General features: G+C 38.6%; 1 protein-coding gene across 4 annotated transcripts in view; it reads right to left on the bottom strand.

The window, feature by feature from the left end:
• Positions 1 to 22078, bottom strand: part of MACROH2A1 (macroH2A.1 histone) — a 42568-nt gene that overhangs the window by 7332 nt on the left and 13158 nt on the right. Inside the window, exons 3-7 of one of the 4 annotated variants that reach the window (XM_005483599.4) lie at positions 14400 to 14506; positions 12780 to 12977; positions 11217 to 11324; positions 6013 to 6112; positions 616 to 705 (exon numbers count right to left, since the gene is read on the bottom strand). In XM_005483599.4, the coding sequence (XP_005483656.1) occupies positions 616 to 705; positions 6013 to 6112; positions 11217 to 11324; positions 12780 to 12977; positions 14400 to 14506 (603 nt within the window). Of the gene's footprint in view, positions 1 to 615; positions 706 to 4448; positions 4540 to 6012; positions 6113 to 11216; positions 11328 to 12779; positions 12978 to 14399; positions 14507 to 22078 lie in introns of all 4 variants that reach the window. The other 3 variants (XM_005483598.4, XM_026791351.2, XM_005483600.4) reach the window with 3 other exon arrangements.

The following is a 22078-nucleotide window of genomic DNA, read 5'->3' as shown; positions in this document are numbered from 1 at the left end:
TAGCATAAACACAGATGGCAGAATCAGCCTTCTATATGAACAACATGGATCAGCAATTTCACAGATGGTGTAAAATTATATATTGCCATTATCAAACTTTATTACTCACATAGTAGATTTTTCTCTGAGATTACATAAATTTTGATAACTAGGCATCAAAAAGTCATAAGCTTTTATAGTGATGATTTTGGCACTGATTAAACTAAGTACCCAAGCAGATGCTGAACTTTAGGCACATGCTTAAGTTCAGTGAAAGTCAGCGGCATTTCAGCAAAGCAGATGTTTAACAGAGCTGGACTCAAAAATAAGCATCTCATTAATTGCTTTTCTGAACTGTGCCCTTAATGATCAACACTGAGTGTGCATGCACGTACCTGTGAACAGCCTGGCTCTACTGTAACACTACAGCACTGCCCATTGCCCAGGTGCTTAGGTAAAGGTTACTTAAGATGCAGTGTGTGCAGTTTAACTGTGGAGAATACAAACACACAGCCCTTGGGAGCTGCCTGCAGACAGCAGAGCCCCAGCAGTGCTGCACGGGGAGCTGGGCTGGCTGAGCCAAGCCCTGCAAGCTCCCACAGGGCTCTGGGTGGGGGTCCCGAAGTGCGGCCTCACCTCCGGCTATGTCCAACGGCCCGTTCTTTTTGCGGAGCTCAATGACGGCTTCCACAAACTCCTTGCCACCTTTCTTTTCCAAAGTGCTCCCTGAACAGAGAATTGTTAGTTTACTCCTCTGATTTCAACAGACATGCGACTCATCATTTGCTTTTGTTACATCATTCTAGAGTTTTCTGCCCAAACATTTTTTGGGGACTGCAAAGTAAGATCTAAACCTTTTGGGACTTGAGAATTAGCTAGTCATTAAAAACAACAACAACAACAACAGAAAGAACAAAAAGACAACCCTAACAACCCAAAACCTCACACTGGTATCCCTTGCTAACATTCTCAGACTTGAATTTACTGTCAAGAAACATTTGACATGACATCCCTACCTCCTTCCTTCTCATGAGCATCTCTTAGTGTGAAATGTTCCAGAAGAATGTGCTAGCTCAACAGTGGTTGAAGGTTTGTAATTCCTTCCCCTAGGATTCATTTCCCCTCTTCTCTTACAAATTGTTTTAAAGAGCCATTTGCCACAATAAGAATTTGAAACTCACCTGATCTTGGTCCCTGACCCCAACAGGTGGCCCCAGGAATGAAACAGTCTCGTGAGTGCAGCGGGCTGCTTTACTTGGTAACTGCCCAGCTTGTTGAGCCACCTTTAACCAAGAGGAAGAGCCTCAGAAATAAGGAGAATCTCTAAGGAACACATTCCTCCAATGAACTTCTCTAACTATAACTAAGGAGCTGGACAAAGTTATTCTGGGAGGAGAAGAGCTGTGCAGTGTGTCAGGGCAACCAAAAGGTATGCTGTTTACAAAGGCAGTCCATCACTAAATGGTTTAGATCTTATTTTGCAGCTCTAGTTTTAAATATTAATGAAAGAAAAAACAGCCCAAGAAAGCATTTTCCTAACTACATAAGCATCCCACATAATTTTGCACTGTGCATATTAATTATAAAGGTAGATAAATAAAAAGCAGTGATATCATAAAGGCTCTGATTTGAGATATTGCTTTGAAAACTGATTTCCAAAAGTTCAGAACTAGGATCTCTAAAGATCTAGACATTTATTTGGTGACACCCCTTACTTCCACTGATGAAGAAAGAAAAAAAATGCAATTTCTGATGGAAGTGCACATACTATATGCTCCAGGAAGCAGAGTCCCTCCTCCAAGATTCCAGTTACTAAATCAGGTTATATAGCTCTAGGAAGCAAGAAGACTGCAAGATGCTTTTGTTTGGTTTCGCTAAATTTCTTCCAAACTGAAAAGCTGAAAACAATGCATTTGTTTTCCATTCAAAAACTGACTCTGTGACCCTGAGTCTATTTTGTTTGTGGGAGTTTATTGCTTTTAGGGTACAAAAGCTGAGGACAATTAAAAAAGCTATGCCTTTTCTTTGGCTTTTTCATAACCAGTTCACAACAGGGTTTGCCAAAAACTGGATTGCAAGGTCAGACTGTGTAGGTCAGAGTGTAATTTGCTGTTTGTGCTCATTTAAGGTTTTAAATATGAATACTTCAGCCAAACTCCTAAGGTCCTCCTGAACTTAAAGTTGCCTTTGCCAGTGCAACTGAGTGGGAGGATCACATTACAAATCTCAGAAAAGACACTAATGGCTTTATTGGTAGCAGCAAGGTGTCTTAAGTGCTGGGAAAGGAGATCCAGAGCAGCACTCAGGTGCTTGGAAGCACTGTGCCCTTCAAAGGCAGTGAGTAAAGTACAACACTCTGTGCCCTTTGCTGAGCCCATCCAGCAGATGTGGCTGACTCCAGGGTCTTATAAAACCACTCTGACTGAGAGGGATGGGGAGGGAATGAAACAGCCTTCCAATCTAGTTATATTTTTGTTGTACATATTTCCATATCATTCCTATTTATATTTATATATATGCCAGTTAGATTCCTCATGAGTCCATGGACTCTGATCAGTCCTAAAACCCATGACATTCATAATCCTTAATTTCTCTTGTTTCAAGGGGAAACATAATTAAGCCTTGTGCAGAACCTAGGAACAGCAAAGTTCTATTAAGTAGGTCATTTCTTTGCCATTGCAGAGCTGTTGTACATTTAATGGAATTTAGCCTAGTTTGGTTTAATTCAATCCAGAAGGATCAGCTCTTTCCATTCTAGTGGGAATTAATTTATAATTAAAAGCAATGAACAACCATGTTGGTTTATTCCACTGAGCTCTCTTCTTGCAGATCTGGTACAAAGAAGAGAAAAAGTGATATTTGGTATGAATGAGTGAAATATTCTGCATTTACTCCTCAATTGTGCTTTTTTTCTGATTAATAGTGAGGGTTTATATTGAAATCATACTTGACATCTATGTTGTAAATTAGCTTAATCTGGCAAAGCACAGACTGTATTTAACTATTTTCCACTACACTAGCAAGTTTCTTGAGGGAAGTCTTGCTTCACAGCTTCAAGGTTAGTAGCTTATTTGCTCACAAGCATAAATATGTGTCACTCCCATGAGAATAAGATCATTATCTCATGCTTTCCAAGCAGGCATTGGTATCAGTGTTGAAAACAGCGTTAGCAGAAATTTAGGCTCTAAAATTCTCAGGATAAGCCCCCAATACACTTAAATTGTTAGGGAAAAAAACCAACAAAAAATTAAAAAAAATTTAGATGGGTAAAAGTTAATCATTGGAAGCTAAGCATTTGTGCACTTCTATTCTTTCTTACAGCAGTCAGAGGCAACAGGAACCTACACTAAGGAATGAGCAGTCCAACTTCAAGAGACAATTTTCTCTGCAGAGTAGCAAAGCATTTCTTTGTCACAGGGTAGGAGACAGGCACATTGGCTAAATGGGTCTGACAGACTTTGGAAGCATATTCTTCAGGTACAGGCTACTATGACACTCTGCATATTATTTAGCCAGCAAAGTCACAGTGCTTCTGCCCCAGCAGGTCAACCAGAGCTGTATTTCTCTGCTTGTTACTCAGAATACAGCCCTTCCAGAAAAAACAGGTGGTGCAGGACATGTGTCCCTCCAAGGCAGTACTGAAAACAAGGCCTCAGGCATGGGGGGAGCCCATTCTCACAGCGATGGTGAGGTCAAGATGAGATGCAGAACAGAGGCTGGGATTAGCTGACTTGTTCTTAAGCACTGCCAGCAACTTCTACATTTGGCCCAAGTTCTGATTTGCCTTTCTCAAATTACCAAGGCAGTTCAGTCAAAGTGCTCCTATCCTTTTATAAAATCCTTCAAAATTCTGTGTATGAGAGGCGTAAGAGAAGGGCTAGGAGAAGAGTCACTCAAGGGACAGTTAAGATGGCTGAATTAAGAGGTCTGTCCTGTTTCCTGTCATGCCTTCTCTCATCCTTGTAGCTCAGGTGACTGATGTGTGTGCAGCCCTAGCCTGGCCTTGTGGGTGTGAGGACCGTGGAGCAAGGCTAGGAAGGTCATCGGTCCGTAAGGATAATCTTAAGAGTTTGGAAAATACAAACAGGTTAGATCCAGCCCGTGAATCCAGATATGAACATCTGAAACTTGGCATGGAGAGGGTGCACTGGAACTGGTTAAAATCTAAAGATCAAGACTTAAACCACATTGAAACCAGGCACTTGTCAAACCAGCAACATCGTAATTCATTTTCCTTGGTCGTGTGCCTGCATTTAAATTTTGGTGGTGCACTCCATGGTTGCTTCTGAAAGGCTGATTTGGCAACAAAAACCAAAAATGCCCACTTGGTTTGAAATTGTTCATTTCTTGTTAGGATCAGTGGGGACTGCTGGAAGTGAGAAATGAATGCAGATCTGCATAGCTACAACAAGCTGGTGGCTGCTGACCATGCACACACATACGAACTGCAGCACTGAACTTGCCATTACCTACTTCACCACCGGTGTAGAAGTCAGAGTTTGTCGGGTGAACGACAGCATCACTGTCGATCGTGGCAATGTCAGCCTGTACAACTTGCAACTACAACAGGTAAACAGATGTATATCAACCACGTTGGACAGAGACCCAGCACAGGCTCTACATTTACACATGTACCAACGTCCATATTTTCCTACCTTTACATCTCCAAACCTTGCGCCAAAGGAGTATGCTGAGTTGTGTGTGCAGGTGTGTGTAGAGAAAGGGGTGTAGGGAGCAGGAGGAGGAATATTGAGTATGACATGATCAAATAAATGTTAAAATGACAAGTCAGAGCAATCACATGAGATCATTTCCAAACTTTTAAAATCAGCTAAATGCCCCATTTCACTTTGCAGAAACCTAGAACAACCAGTTCCCCACAGAGCATGACATTAAAATATGGAATCTGTTTAAAAAGGAGAAATTCAGGATCATCAAGATAAACAAAATAATTAGTTTCTCCATTTTGTCAGCACTAATAAGCTGACAGCCACTGATTTTCATATATAAAGCCATTCATCATTTTGTTTCTAAAAATTCCAGTTTCCTTCACATGTAGGAAACTATGTATTTGCAGCCAGGGTTGTACAGAACTTGCTTTAAAAATACAAATATTTGTTTGTTAAAGTTTAAAAGTAAGGCATATCTTTTAATTATATGCTGGAATGGCTAAGACACTTGCAGAAATATATGTATTTCTAAGAAAGGCTGATAAAATTACCTTCTTAGACCTTTTTTCTTGTGAAGTTACTTCTCTACATTCCCATAGGAAATACAGCAGTATTGGAATTATGGGCTGTATTCCATTAAGGAAGTTTCAAAAAAGACAGAAGCATACCTACTCAAAAAAGAAGGGAATGCAGTACATAATGCAATAAAGGCAATTTTTGTTTTGTTGAAGAATAAACTTCTATTAAAGAAGGATTTTCTGATTTCTTATCAATCAGAAGAGAAAAGCTTCAAAAGTGATTCTCCACCCATGATAGTTCACTCTTGGTATAATGTCAGTATTTGTTTCCAGCTGAATGTAAAAGTGACAGGGAAGAATTGAAACATAATGGAAACAAATTCTTGACTGAATTAAACATCAAATCAAGGTATGGAAGATTTGGGGACAGCTAATAAAGAAATAAGCCCTTACCAAAATTTTTAAGCCTACTCTAGGTATTGAAATAAAATCTGTAAGATTGCAGGTAGAATGGAGAAACTGCTTATTTTGAGAAAAACCTGACAAAAAAGTATTTTAGTCCTTGAAGTATTCAAATAAGAAACCCCCCAAAATAGCTAACAGTCACATATGATCATTATGGAAAAGAATTTAAAATTTTTGAACTGAAATCAGCTTGAAGACTAGCAATAGCTGCAAGTGTTCAGAATTGGTCAAAAAGTGTTTTGAATATAGCTCTTCAACAAAGCAGGACCTGCAAGATTTGAATTTCTGCTCTGATTAAAGGTATGAAGCCCTAGAGAGTAAATTCTGGGTTCCATAATTTCCATGTGACCGTTAGTTGTGTCAACCCATGCCCCATTTACCTAGGTCATCTTTAAGGTCAATGTCAGCATTGGTAGGATTGATAATGGCCTCCACCTCGAAGCCGGCTAAATTACTGATTTCACTGTGAATAAGGTTCAGCTGAAAAGAAAAGCATGAGGTGGGAAATAACAGGACAGCTGGGAAATCACAGAGAAGCTGCAGAAAAGTGAGCTTTGCAACACAGATGGGGATAGCATCACTGCAAACAAATATGCAAAATAAAAGGCAGGTCATCAAGGGATATTAGCCCAAAAAAAATTCAAACACAAGACTCAAACATTGTTCATCCTGGGAGAATATGAATGTACCAGCTAGTAAGCTCTATTTTGGTTTTACACTGATCACTATTTGGGATTCTTATTATCATCCAGTATCTAAAGAGGGCTTACAACAAGTCTGGATAGGGACTTTACATGAGGGCATTGAGTGACAGGACAAAGGGAATGGCCTTAAACTGAAGGAGGGGAGGTTAAGATTAGATATTAGGAAGAAATTCTTCCCTGTGAGGGTGGTGAGGGCCTGGCACAGGTTGCCAAGAGCAGCTGTGGCTGCCCCATCCCTGGAAGTGTTCAAGGCCAGGTTGGAGTGGGCTTGGAGCAACCTGGTCTGGTGGAAGGTGTCCCTGCCCATGGCAGGGGGCTGGACTGGGATGAGCTTTAAGGTCCTTCCAAACTATTCTGTGATTCCAGTTTTGCTATCAAATGAAAGCATTTGTTTTTTCCCCAAGTATAGAGATGAAGGACACCCTAAGCATCCCTTAAGCATCAGTTACAGGGATGTGTTGGGACTATTCTGCACTGAAAAAGGATCAAAGCTGCTGCTGCTCCTTCTTTAAGCCAGCAAACATGGGCCTATCTCTGAGAAAGCAGACACTTGTCTCCAGCAATTCCTCCATCCCAACAAGGTGATGTGGTTTTTTTTCTTTCCTTATCAGTGGTCACCATGTTCTGTATTACAGCACTTCAGTCCTCATTACAGTTTTGCAGCCTTTGGCAATGTCTGGTGAGGTGTCATAAGCAGGCACATGATATTACGTGCTTATTGCTTCTAGTTTTTATTTTGTTTGCTTTACTTCCTTTTGTCCCTTATGAAAGGAGATTTTTAAACCCAGACATTAATGCTCATTTACTCCTCTAAGTATCCCCATATATTTCAAGCATGTCTTGAATTTCTTTCTTGTTCTAAATCAGGAGGATTTCTCCTGCAATCACAGGAAGATTTCTCCTCTCCTGAAGCACACAGGGAACTGCAGAAGGCAGCACAGAGCTCTAGAGACTGACCTCACATCTGCACTGTGTGCTCTTAAGAGACGGTTTGGGGGTCTCCTCATAGGATGTGACCCACAACACAAAAGCAGCTCTAAAATTTGATGCGACCTAATAGGAATGCTAAACTTGGCAAAGGTCAAAACTGCAGGTATGGAAAGTTTCTAACCAGGGTTTGAGCAGGTTTGACACTGCTTCATAGCTTCTGTTGGAAGTCTGATTTCACAGGAACCACGTTTACTGCTGACAAACTTCAAATACTTTAAAAGTGCAAAAGATTTTGCAGACTTTTTCATTTGGGGAAATACATTAGCTACAGCATAACCAATGCCTGAGTTTACAATATGTATTTTAAATTATTTTTCCTGTAGCTGTTTGGGTGATACTGAGAGCAACCATGAAGGAGAAAGCGCTCATTCATTTATGCAATTCTTGCAACCAGCTGCAGTTCGGCCAGGCTTTCCTTTTAATCCAAAGCCCTCAGCCTACAAAGCATAGCATTCATCTTCAGGCATGGCACTTTATATCATCCATATCAGAATTTTATCTCTTGTTTGTTGTAGTCCACAGTCTTAAAGTTAACTCTTCAAATAATTTCTTTGTGTATGTTAATTTATTAACAGGGAATATGAGCCAGTCCATGAAACCCATACAAGTGAATGGGACATTTAAGGAGGCCACCATCCCTATATTTAAATTTTCTGAAAAAAATATTTCCATTTCATTCATTTGATTCTATGAATTGACCGTCTTTCTCTTTTTAAAAGCCTGCAATTTCATATAATTTGCATATGTTGCTTGAGTAAACTATGAGTTACCTCAAACTAGGGTGACTGACTAAAAATGAGTGTAATTCAGCCCTGTTTTAAGTATGTGTCTGTTTGGGAATTTGTAATAAAATCTAAGAAAGCTTCCTTTCCAAATAGCTTGGAATCCTTTAATACTTCATACGTGGTGAGTTATTCATACTGAAGTTTGAGTCTTGAGTTTGACTACAAGCAACTGCTGTTTAAAAAACCAGTCAAATCAAATCAAACCAAAATGTTAAAAAAAACTTAATGAATTTTTAAATTAAAAAACAACAGCAAAACACATGCACACAACATGACTGTTTTGTGGAATTATAGTATGTTCCCTAACATATTTGGCTCATTCTGTAAGTGAATTTTTTGATTCCTAATTCTGTGCTCTACAAGTTTTTACCGCAGATCTATCAGCTGCAGACTGTTTTTGTTTTGGACCTTAAATCTATCCCTGAGCCGACTCATATATGGGATTTACATAACAGCCAGCTGGTAATTAAAGTTTCAATTTAGCAACAACAAGAAAATGCTTAAAAAGCTGCCCATGACTGATAGCATGTGTTGGCAGCTAAGTATTATTTTACTAAATTCTGCATTTACTGCTCAATGCACTGTTAGCTATCCAATTGCCAAAACCAGAAAAAATTAATCAGAATTTTTCCTGTGGAATTAAATCCACCAATGAGTAATTGCTTAATTTCACTACCCAACAGTATGAAGCATGTATTAGGCAGAAGTGATCCCCTAAAGGGCCACTTTAAAAAAATAAATAGATACAACTTGCATATACATGTGCAACAAAGAATGGACATAACTTGAGGTAACATTTTAATTAAATATTAGTTAGATAAAATGCAGATGGCACTTAGCACATCCATGAATATTTTCTAAGCTAAGCCTGGCATTTCTAATTTCAGACAAAATTACCTTCAAAGTCTTGAAGCTTTTTCTGGTGTGAGTCTCATACTGAAAATTGAAGATGCCTAGTGCAGACCAAAAGCTGAGGTCTCTTGGAAAGTCAAAACCTTAAAGCCTAGGTCTGAGTTCCTACAACTCTGCCTCTACTTTGTAATACTCTCAGGATAAACAAACTACTTAATGTGCACAATGCCACATCTCCACTGGGATGTCACTTGTGGATGTGCAATCATTTGCATATTTATTAACTAGATTTTAATAATTAATATGGTACTAATAAACTTCTACAGGTATAACTGAAGGATTCTTTGCCATTTCATGACCTCTAAGAATTTCCAGCTGAATGGCAGCAGTTACCTAAACATTTAATGCAATAACTGTAATTTATAAACTGAACAATATCCAGGTTTGCAACATTCTCATTTGTGGTTTTTGCATTGAATTAAATTTAGGGTTATTAGAAGGATGAAGAGCTGCTCTTGCAAATAAGTTCCTTCCCTTCCATAAACATGGAGCTAAGAAAAACATCTTTTCCATTATACACTTATGAATGGTGTGATATCAAAACCAAGATTGTTTTCTTCCATCTCTGCACTTAGGAAAGGATTTTCTGATCTGGCAGATAATGGTTTTGCAAACCAAACAGATGTGCTGGAAAGGTGTTCAAGAATGTCCCAGAAGGTTTGAAAGATCCTGATTGATTGATCTCAGCAGCAATTCTTCAAATGCCTTCTCTAACCCTCAGAACATGAACTGTTTGATTTGGAGTGTTCCCTCACAGGAGACAAACAGGTTTGCATTTTCTTTTAATTTCTCTTCTCATTATGTGTTACAACAAAATGCTGACTCCTGGTCCCTCTCATGTGCAGGGCTACCTGACAAGGACCCAGTGCAGGGATGGATGTGTCACACCAGTAATTTCCTCAGGGGGCTGGTCTCAAGTGAATGAGAAGGCCAGAAAGTCCATTCCCCAGTACTGCGACTCACTGGGAAGCTGTACCACAGACACTGGCTTTGCCCACCACAGCTTAAAGCAGTCCTGGAGTTCATGATTTTTTTCCACAGAGCCCAACAGCAAAGCCCCACTGATTTGCTGGGACAGTCTTGCTGGAACACAACACTGGGTCTTATTACAGGTTTGGTAACTAAAATGAGCTCAAAATCAGCTCCAGAGGTCTGACATTACTTGCTTTCTTGAAACAATAATGTAGACTATAAATTTTGGTTTCTAATTTAGTCATCAAAATGTTTTTGAAAAACCACCCCCTTAATAGGAGTAAAATAAAAACCAACCCTACCAAACTAGCCACCTAGCTGCAGCTGTAAAATTAAATGTGGAAAATTAGAAATATTGAAAAAAATGTTACTCTCATGCATGTTACTTGGCAAACAAACGGGAGGATAAATGGAGAACAACCTCATTATGAAATAAAAATGAGTCAGAGGAGTTACATTAAACAATGGACAATGGCTCATCTTTTATGGCTTACAACACAATGATCTGATTATTGAATGATAGCAGAAAGATGCAGTTTTACTTAAGAAAATTTTGCATCACATATTAAAGGCAGGTTTCAGGATAAAAGACCAAATTAATTTAATGACTCATCTCTTTAAATGGATCCTCTTTAAGCAGATATGTATTTGTATTAAACCAACCCACATCCCAAATCATATTCACAGGGAAAAAAAGAATTGTTGATCTCTAGCTTTTCATAAAAGCATCATTCATTATTACACAACATTAACTTCTGTAAATCACAAAGCAGAACACAGCATAAGAACATTATTATGAACAAATGTCTAAAATAGGTTTTGATAAAAACCTGTAAATCATTTACATCAGCAATGAAGTGGGCTGACTGTTGGAAAAAATACATTTTATGCTTAGAATAATCTCTTTGGCAGATGCTTATCTGTAACAATTATGTTGTTTATGAAAGAGATAGATTACAAGCACGCAGGCTTTCCTTCTAATTAAGTATTTAATTATGTAGTCACATGAAGACTTATTTATGTACTGTTTAAAATGCTCTAGAAGTTGTTTCAGAGAATTTCTTTGATGAGAAAAACTGATATCACACATGTCCTTGATTGCTCAGTGGGGAAATGTCCATTGTACCTAGATGTTTTGTGGAAAAGGGGGGAGTAGGAGGGGGCTGTTCCCTGAGCAGCACAGAAAAATAGGTATTAATTTATAAAAATGCAGGATCATACCTTCTGGCCAAGAAACAGGCTTTTGGTGGACAGGACTGTGAAACCATCTGCAGGAGTTCCCTCTGTTGTACTGTCAGCACTGGCTGATTTGCTCACTTCTCCCTGCTTCTTCTTCCAGAAATAAAGTTAATTAGTTAACTCAAGGCTCTGAGAAAAACAGTTTAATGACACTAAGATATATGACATGCACTAAATGCTTAGCAGGCAATAAAATGTCTGTACAAACAGTGGTGCTGGATTTTATCCTGTAGTCCAAGCAAAGTGCCTGATAACAGCTGAAGGGATCAATAGGAAAAACGACCTCAAACGTCTGCAGATCTACAGGCACCTCCTCTTGCCCACAACAGCACACACTTGAGATGGCAGTTGTCCTAAATGTTGCAGAAAAACATATAAACAGCCCCAGACTTTTAACAGCTTTCTAATGGCTTGTGTGGACAAAGATTACAGATTTCTGTGTGTGGGCAGACACTCATTGTAAGCTAGAAACTGACTTGTCAGAGAATAAATTTTATCTGTGAAGGGAGGTGCTCCCAGATTTCACAGACTTATTTTTAGAAATTCTCCTTTGTAATGTGGCTGTCCTTAGAAGCAGTGTCAAGAGAATACATCTACATTCTATCTGCCTGCTTGCAGGAAATGGGCTGAACAATTTTCCATCATCACCTACTTTCATTCCCAGTGAAACTGCTGGAGGAGAGAGGAGTTCCCCTCAACCACCATTTCTTTTTTTCAACTTTATTACTGCTGTGAAATAACAGGTTTCAGGAATTAATTGGTTTACTGAACAAAAAGGAGGATTCAAACATTTTGAAAAGGAAAATCAATTCACAAAGACTGTGGTTATAAACTCAATTGGTACCAATTGCATTTTCAATAAAATTATTGCTTATGATTTCATATAGATATTGCTGAGGCACCAATATTTATGTTGAAGCAAAAACAAGAACACCTGGAACACTGAGCAAGCCACTGTTCTCCTATTGCCCCTTTCCTAAGTATATAAACCAAGTCTGAGGCCAAACAACTAAAAAGACTTTGATGCAAGGGTACATTGTGCTTTTAGAAGCTGTAACCATGCTTTACTTTACACAAGTGTTTTGAAAATTAGATTTTCATGGGTCTTATTTCAATTCCCTAGGAGTTTACTGTTAGCCAAATACCAATATAGTAAGCAGACAATACAGTTTATTGTGTGGAAGAAAAACAGAACCCCACAACAGACTTCCTGCTTTTGTAATCAAGCAGGGCAAAAAAAATTCCAGATTTAGGGGAATTATTAGTGCATGGTTATTGGAAGCACTGCATTGAAATGTCAACTAATAGGTGTTCTGAGGGAGAAAACTAAATTCAACCAAAAGAGTAAAATAATTGGAAGAGGGACCAAGTAAACAGAAACAGGATAAATAAAGAAGCTTTGCTTGACCCAGAGGGAACTTTTACATTCCTTGTCCATTTCATGTGAAATTCCTGTACTTTTCTCCCCACTTGCCAAGCTTATTGCTTAACTCTAGCTGCTTTGCAAAAGAAAAAACATTTAAAAAAATAAACACATTACTCTACCTTGGATTTCCTTGCTCCTTTCTTGCCACCTGTTTTCTTTGATACAGTTTTTTTCTGTGATGGAGACTTTGCCTTCTTTGCTGGGGGTGGAGTGATGATGGCTTCCAGTTTTCCTTTTGATCCTCGCTTCTTTGCCAGCAGCTCTGGGTGAATGTTGGGTAACACTCCACCACTGGCTATGGTGACCCCTTTCAATAGCTAATCAAAAATAAATTAAAAAAATTGTACATGACAAATTCCAGTATTTACTATCTAATAAATAGAAAATAGGATTTACTGCAAATTTTGAATACTGCCTTGAATTTCTCCACCAGTATCCTTGAGGAAGAGATGAGAAATGCATGAAATGGAGCTGACCACACACTTGATTTCAACTGTAAAGGGAGCATGTGTTCTTCTTGCACACATGCTTGTCACTGTCAGCATGTTACCCAATGAGGAAATACAAGACAGCCCCAGGCACACACCTGAGGACCCAGCAGGGCAATCTGTGAGAAAAAAATGGGACCCCAAAGTCCAGGGTGTGAGACTTCAGCGGGTGCCACACTGTGAAGAACCCATTATATGTCCCAAGTGCTGCATTTTCCTGCAATTGTATTATTAAAGGACTTTTTGTTTCTTAGAAAAAGAAACTTCAAAATGGAGGGCAACATTTATACAAATCTCTATACCTGTCTTTCTTCAAAAGATAAGCAGTTGAAGATCAATATTCAAAAGTGTGCAGTTTATTCAAGTCTGAATAAACTGCAAAACATTGCAGAGGTGAAATATATAATGTTCTGTATTTAAAACCACTTTAACTAATTTTTATACATCTAATAGGGACTAATTCACTATTCAGGAGGATACAGACAGTGACATCAAAGTCCCCCAGGTACTCCCATCTTCTGATTCGTATTTACTGCTCCCAAACTCAACCCAGAGAGGCTCCAAGCTTACAAAGGGATAATGAATGCAAAGTATTACCAAATTTCAGACAAACCCAGAAGGAGGGTGGTTGGGGGAATATTATTTTTCCTGCTCCATCATGATAGACAGATTTGGAAAAAGTATCTTTTCAGAGGGGTTGTTACAGCACCTCACACAAAGGTACATTAATCCCAGCCACTGCCTCTGGCTGACACCATAGCACTGTAATAATGATGCCAAATATTTTATGGCCAGGTTAAAGGCATATTTAAGTCTGCAAAGGACACAGACTTGCAAGACTTTAGAGCTCTTCTGTGGTCACAATAACATATTTCAGTGAGAACAGGACAGGTCCCACTGAGTCCTCAGCTAAGGGGGAAAGTAAAAACAAACAAAAAACCAGCATCTGCAGGATTTTCTCTGCATCCTTGAAGAATTTACGACAATATCCCAGTCCAACAGAAGTGGTTGTAATAGTGTTAGCAAACATCATTTTACGTCTCCATTGCATTTTTACACATTTTAGGAGTGCTGAAATACATAATTAAGCTGAGTGCTGTAGTTAGTTACACAGCCAGCATACCAGTGAGTGTTTCCTGGTGTGCTGCTCAATAAGCAGAGGTCTTGAGTTACAAGTCAGCTATATGAAAAGACAATTTAAGAAGCCCTAAAAGGAAATCCTGGCCTTTACATGGCAGAGGCTTTTCTTACCTGATTTAATTCTTCATCATTTGCTACAGCCAACAGGATGTGTCTAGGAGTGACTCGACCCTTCTTGTTGTCCCTTGCAGCATTTCCAGCCAATTCCAGAATTTCCGCTGGGGAAAAAGCAAGCTCCTTTTAATTACAGTGTGGTCATTAAGAAAAGTCACTGTGTTATTTAGCATCCATGCAAAAAGGTATGGGAATTACATCAAGTTACTCCTAACTGCTGTAGATACCTGCAACAGACATCTAACTCTAAAATTATAATTTTGTTTTTATATGTCTAATCACTAAAGAATAAATGCACACTTAAGTCCTGTGCTCTAAACTAGAATTATTATTTTTATTCTTTTGAAGCAGTTTCCCCAGATTCCTCACTTTTCAGTGTCCTTCTCAAGGCTTCTGTGTGCTCATCTCTTAGGATCCCTCTCCTATCAGAGGACAGAGTATAGCAGAAACACACATTCTATAGGTCTTTTTCTCAGATCTGTCAAATGTGAGTTCTGGCTTGTATCACTTCTACTTTTTCATTACTGGAAAAGACACTATTCTCAGTGACTCATTTTTAGCATTAGGGAACCATGTAAGCACACATCCAAGTTAGGACACTAAAAATACAAATTCTGCTGCTACACTCATTAAAAGATTTTTTTCTCTATCTGAGAAGAAGTTTTTAACCAGAAAAAGTAATTGATGAATCATGTTTGTTTGCTCCTCATAAATTATTCCTTAGAAGATGTTTCCAGTTCTGACAAAATAATGTTTAACAGCCAGGCATTTAATGGCTTTTATTGAATTAGGAAAGATGAACTTGCTCCCCCCATGCAAGGATCTTTGAAGAGAAAGACTACAGCATTACCTGCTAACTGATTTATCTGCAGCTCAACAAACCTTGGGCAAGGATGCAATTAATTACAAGAAAGTCTAGGGAACAATTAAAAAAAATGACACAACATGTTTATCAGACTCAGCAATTATGTGCTACTGCTGTCTCCATTACACCTAACCTTTCATCTCCCTCTCTACAATCTGTGTTTCACTATTGCACTTGGTAGATTTCTTTTTGAATATCTGGTAACATGTGGAGAAAAAGAGGAAAAAAAAAGGGAAATGTCTTTTTTTGCATCTAATACACACATATTAAACTGTAACATTAGAGTAATATACGAGCTTGATTTCACATTTAAGAACTGACTACACCATGAGAGCTCTCCTGTAAGCTTGATTTAGAGGCAAAGAGAACTGAATTAAGGCATTAACCTGGAAACAAAAAAGACTAAAATCAAAGTTCATGTGACCACATGCCTTTACCATAGGACACAGTAAATCTTCAGTAATAATATACAGCTCAGACTACAGCCTCTCATTAGACTGAATTGAACATGATTCAGCGATTATTTTTCATCCTAAGTCCCATTACATGTAAGCTATGATGCTTACTGGAAAACTTTCAGCTGCTTCTGGATATTCTACAGCTAAACTTCATTGAGGATTTTGGTGTGTTTTCACCATTTTTGTCTTCTTCCAAGTACACAATTAACTTCATTATAGCATGAGGCAGAATACTAAATCTAAACCCCAAAGTAACTCAACATTTCATGCTGACAACAATTGCTTTAATTTATTTTTAAAGCTGGATTAGCAGGGTAAGGTCAACCTGCCCATGCTTTCCACACCTCCAAAGCACTGAATTAAGTTGGCATAATCCCTTTCACATACTTCTGGCAAGCCCAGCTCAGACATGTGAGGTCTTGCTGCCTGCAGCCTGTGGTAGCAAAGCCCTGCATGACCTCACAGTGGACACAGTGAAACCCTGGGTGCACCCCAGATATCCCCACTGACCTCAGCAAGGCTCTGTCACTGAGCAACACCACCACCTCCACCTCTTCCCACCAGGAATGCAGCTGTTTGTACCTCAGACCTAATCCCAGCTGAAAAGCAAGGGAAGGCTTTGCTGTTTTTTTGGTTTGTCTCTGCTCCCCCACCTCTGCTGCTTTCCAGCCCTGCTGAACAGTCGGGCCGTGTTACTCCCTGTGACTGATCAGCACAGCTATGCAGACAGGCCATCCTGCAACTAAAGACTCTAAGAAAGTGTTATGCCTGTAAAGCACACAGGAATGTTTTATTTGTTCCTCATAAAACTAAAATGTCTGCCTCGTACAGTGGAGAACTGTTCTTGTAAGTGCTAAGCCCTCTTCCTTGGACAGGAAACTCATTTTGAAATTACAGTTTTCTAATGGTCCTTTAGGGAAGTTGAGGTACCCCACTTCCTCCTCAGGAAGGGAACGCTTTGCACTGGTGTTGAGGACCACAAAAGAGGAGCTTGGGGAGAGGGAGAGAGGAGGAAGCCATGGAGGGTGGAATTTCTCTTCTGGCCTTCTCCTCAGTGCTCCAACAACAATGAAGTATTGCTTGTACATGCAGAGAGACCCACAGCACTGAGAAGTGCCAAACTCAGCTATGTACACAAGCCTGGTCAGAGGGGGACTCTCCCATCTAAAAACAGAGGATTGGGAGTTATTCAAACTGAAGCCAGCATAGGCAACAGATTTTTGATTTAGAACTGACAAGAGACAAACCTAATCCAAATCCAACAGATCAGAGCACTTAGAAAGGCTGAAAATGAAAACTTTCTGGATGCAGACAGGATTCAGACTACTTGCCTGGATTTTTCTTGCAGACAGTGCTACTTTCGTATCTGTTTAATGCTGGTTTAATTCTGGAGATTTAAATGTCCTTTTGCCCATTTTTAAAATAAATTTTAAATTAGAGGAAAATCTAGATCTCTCTAATTTTCAGAAGAGTAACTGTGGATTTACCTGGAAAAATGAATAGGTGAGAAAAAGTATTTAAAATTGAGACTGGACCTGAACTCTTAGGGCAACCCATCACTTTGGAAGTGTCATTCTACCAGGTTCAAAGGTTTGAGTCATTGAGGAGTTCTGTTTCATTAAAAGCCATCTTCCCACAGTAGGAGAAAACAGACATTTAAAAATCAACTCCAGCAACCAAGCAGGGTCAAGAGAGAAAGCTCTGCTTAGAATTGTTGAGGTAAATGAAAGTGTTAAGAGCTTCCATGACATCAGGTTTCACTCAGCTTGTATTTATCCAGCCAGAAGACCAAAACAAAAATATTTTACAAAAATGAGGCCTCACAAAAAGGATGGAAGTTGCATAATGTCTATTCCATTAGTTTCATATATTTACTCAAGGCATTTCCCCCCTAGAGAATAATTACATCACTACCACTCAGGCAGCAGGCAACTGCAAGACTCACTTTACAGAGCTACAGAACATGAAAAGCTCTATTTTTAAAAAATGAAGAAAAATCCCAAGTTTTTCAATATTATATGGTTTGGAAAGTATCCTTCAACTACTACATACTGAAATCAGCTTAATATGAAGAGAAACTCCATCTGCACAAATGACTTTTGAATAATTTCAAACAGAAATGCAAACCAACATATACCACTTTAAGTACAGATATAAAACAAACCAGAAAAAGGTGTGAGAGCTGTATAATTAGGAAAAGAAAACTAATTAGGAATGCAATACCAGCATGTGATATATTCATGTATGGGCAACTGTTTAATAGCATAAAAAGATGCCTCAGAAATCTGACTATACTGTGAGCATGTCAATTTGATTTAAAAGACTTAGTTCATGATTAATATTTTTCTTCTATTCAGTCATTATTCAAGTAGAAGTGTTGAGTGGGAAATGCTAAAAGTTAAGAAATTTTCTTTAAAATTTATCACCAAGGCAGTTTTCATTTCGGTCATTTGAAAAACTTCTTGGTAATAGTTAGAACTGGGATATGCCTGTTCTCAGCACTTGGAGCAAAACTGCTTTTCTCCAGCTGAGGTTTTAAAAGTTCAGTTAAATATTTTTAAAGGAGAAAAGCAAACCGGTTGTGTATCTTCATATTTAAGCTTGAGATAAGACCACAGGAAAAGCTGTTCTCAAGACATTTCCTATCAAACACAACCAAAAAGTGTCAGAAGTCTCCACAGAACCCTCATCCTGGATGAAGTTTTCAGGATTCAGGACTCAGATTTCAGTTTCCCTCATCCTTTACATTCAGAGACCCTGGTCATCTTTTGGACACCCTACTAACTTCCCAATTTCACTGCTTACATTTCCCTGTTTCACAGGGGGCTGCTCTCTGGCCTGAGTATTGTTACATTGGTATTTCACAACACTTGCAAAGTCTGGAACAGAACACAATGGTTAAAATGAAACTAATTACTATTAGGCCAGAACAAAGGCACAGTAGAAACTGCAGACCTGGATGCTACAAAAGCAAATGCACTCTTCTCCCACTCCTGGAGAGTGCTCTAGTTCATTTATCACTAGTTTTCAAACAAAATATTACTGGTCATTATTGACTAAAACTCCTCTCAAGCCTTAATAACAAAGCCTTTAGCTTATCATGCATTCCAGGCTGTAATCTTTCTCAATGTAAACAGTAAATTCAATTGGTCTGACTTCATCCCCAAAATGGTTTTTTTCTCTTTTTTTCTTTTTTTTGGTTTACATTGCAAGCTAAATCACTGCTGTTGCACCGAATCCCTTTGTCCACCTTGTCTTCAGGGAGATGAAATCATATCTTTGAAAATTAAACTCTTAACAACTAACAGGTGATGTGCTGATACAAGGCCAATTTCTGAACACACAAATTCCAACAGGAACAAGTCAGGGGCTTCTAAAAAAATTGTGAAGCCACTCCTCAAAAGAAAATTGAAAACAATGTCCAGAAATCAAAGAAAAATGAATGCTGATACAATTCTACTGAGAAAAATATGTACTTGCTACAGAGTCAACCAAATGACAAAGAGTCTGCTTATTGTACTTCAAACTAATCATCTTTCCCATCAGCGTTTTATTGACTTGAGATTCATTTTACATGATTCCAGAAGGTTTTAACCCAATCAACCCCAATCAACCAAGGCTGTTAAGAGTTTCCTGCATTCTTCTCTCCCTGTATTCCACCCAATCCCCCCGGAATCTGCAGTTGCAAGAGTGAAAGTAGAATCATTTAACAACACTTTCCCTCTTATGCAGTCCAGTAAAACAGTTCTCAGCCTTGGTTCAAAGTCGTGGAAATCTGATGCAGTGAAAATCAGTTCAAGAAACTTCACTGCTTTGAACAAGCTTTGATGAAACCTTAACTCTCAGCAGGGCAATCGCTCTCTTAGGATGTGATAAAAACCCCAATCCTTTCAGTCTTCAGTGTCTGTGCTGGATCAAAACTAGGCCTCTTAAAGGAAAAACTGTTAACTTTGCCAAGTTATAAGTTTTGCATTTCTGTGAGGCAGATGACAGACTGCTGTTTACATAAAACACAAATTCAGGCCACAAAAGCCACTTCCACTTAGAGCCTTCTGATCTGACTTACACGTCTCCTCAGCTTTTTTCTACACATTAATACCAACCATTATTTTTTTTGTAAGAGATCCAATGTTATTTAACTTCCTTTTTTTTTTTGGTTTTTAAGTTCTTGTTTACTATTGATCTGTAAAAGATATGAAAGTTCAATTTTCAGGGAAACCTGAATTTCAACTCAGATGTAATTTATAACAAGGCCACACCCTGAGTGCTGATTTGAAGAGATAGCCTAGCTCTTCTCCACAAGAATCTTGATCTAACTCAAATCAGCCTTTATTCTTTTTCAGTGGAGCTTCCTCTACCTGGCAGTTCACTTTGCTGTTCCTCATAACAGCTTAGATATGCTTTAGAAATGCACTCAAACATGATTAAAGTAACTGCTGCCAGACGTTACCTGATCAAGTGCAGCATGTGGCACTTGGGGACGTGGTTTAGTGCTGGACTTGGCAGCACCAGGTTTACAGTTGGACTTGATGATCTTGGAGGGCTTTTCCAATCTAAATGATTCCATGTATGCTTTGGTCTGGCTGTTAAAGAATACAGGAGACTACTCACATCCTGAGACCGGGCCCTGGCTTAGTCTTTAATGCTGCATTTCTAAACATTAAAGAAATCAAGAGGACTTGCTGTAACTCCCTGGGAGCAAAGCCCGCATCCAGCCTGACCTCCAGTCCTCAGCCAGTGCACAAGTGCAGGTGGGCTGGAGTGCAAAAGGAGCAAGAAAGTTTTCCAGAACATTCCTCTGATTTCAGCCATGTGCAGCTGAGTGGTTCCCCAAGTTAGAAATGTTGTCTTTCTGTTTAGTTCCCCAAAAGATTTTACTTCTATGGATGTGTCTAATTGTTTTCTGAACCCATTCAGAAAGGTTTAGCACCATTTTTAGTAACCATAACATCATGCACTAACACAGCCTGCTATACCACAGATATTTTTGCAGTTTGGGAGAAAAGTACCTCCTCTATGGTTTAGAAATATTGTATTTCACTGTATATCCCCTAAATTTATATTTCCCCAGTGAAGTTTATACTGAGAATGGAGTATTTCATCTGATGGCACAAAAGAATCCACAAGGAATTTCATTTCTAAAGGTAATTCAAGGAAAAATATACTTTGGAAAAATACTGAAGACCAAAGACAGAACATTATCTGAACTCAGGCATTCTAAATAATCCTCATGGAAAAAAGGTGAAAAAAAAATCATGCTTACAATACTTGATGCAAGAACTTCTAAAATATGAGAACATCTGAGGAAAGAAACTGCTTGGTAAATACCCTGTAGAGTCAAAATGTCTTCCTGCTTCTACCCAGTTGTTCTACACCTGTCATTCCAAGAATAAAGGGCTAAAGAAGAAAATACCTCAGCTTTATAGAGTCTTTTATTGTTCTCAACAAGGAATTCCATGTAAGACAAAGGTATGGGTAGGAAAAAACTGTGTAACCAAATCAGCCGCATTTTTGTTTTACACTTCTCTTACACTCCATTCCTCCAAACAAAGGCTGATACCAGTATTAAATTGAGCAGCAATATATAGACAAAGTCATTACTCTGCTGTAACTTAGCCAAATAAACAGATGAAATTACTTACTAGAATAGGAAATATTTCATGCTAGTTAAAATATAACTGAAATATAGCAAAAAATGTAACATTTTCAAAGGAGGAAATATTCACTGACCACGTCATAAAAACGAAACCAGCCCCATCCAGCATTTTATACATTGTTGCAATAAAAATAAAATTTAAATAAATTGTGATACATGTCACAATGTTGCATATTTATCCCTTTGAACTATGCCGACAGCAGTATGCACTGTTAGAGCTTTTATTACAAGAAAACACACTTGGTGGTTCTTAGAGTTTTTCATCAAACCTGACCTGTGCAGCTTGGAGAATACATCAGGACTGTAATCAGGTGAGGAATTTTGTACTGAGTGAGCTTTTGTAACTCAGAGATCCATGGAAGTTTATGGGACTACACAATAAGACAGACATACATACCTAAGTGCTTACAGGGCTGGCTTATCAGTGAAAGAAAACTCTTAATTCAAAAGACACTGATTCATGCATTTATAATTCAGAAAGTTGGTCATTCAGCTGATAACACTGGAAAGTTTTATATCTGAAGTTGCACTTCTTACAAGTAGAGTGATTTTAAATTGTAATAAGGACACTTCACTTGAGAACATGACACAAGTCTTATGTAGAAATACTGTTACAAAGGAGTTTTCCTATGCTGATACAGTCAAAAGGTCTCTGCTTGTGAGGTTATTGCCATAAACAACCCTGCTTTTTATTGCC

Source organism: Zonotrichia albicollis, chromosome 15, assembly GCF_047830755.1.
Source record: "Zonotrichia albicollis isolate bZonAlb1 chromosome 15, bZonAlb1.hap1, whole genome shotgun sequence".
Lineage (NCBI taxonomy): Eukaryota > Metazoa > Chordata > Aves > Passeriformes > Passerellidae > Zonotrichia > Zonotrichia albicollis.
This window is presented reverse-complemented; position numbering and strand designations above follow the sequence as displayed.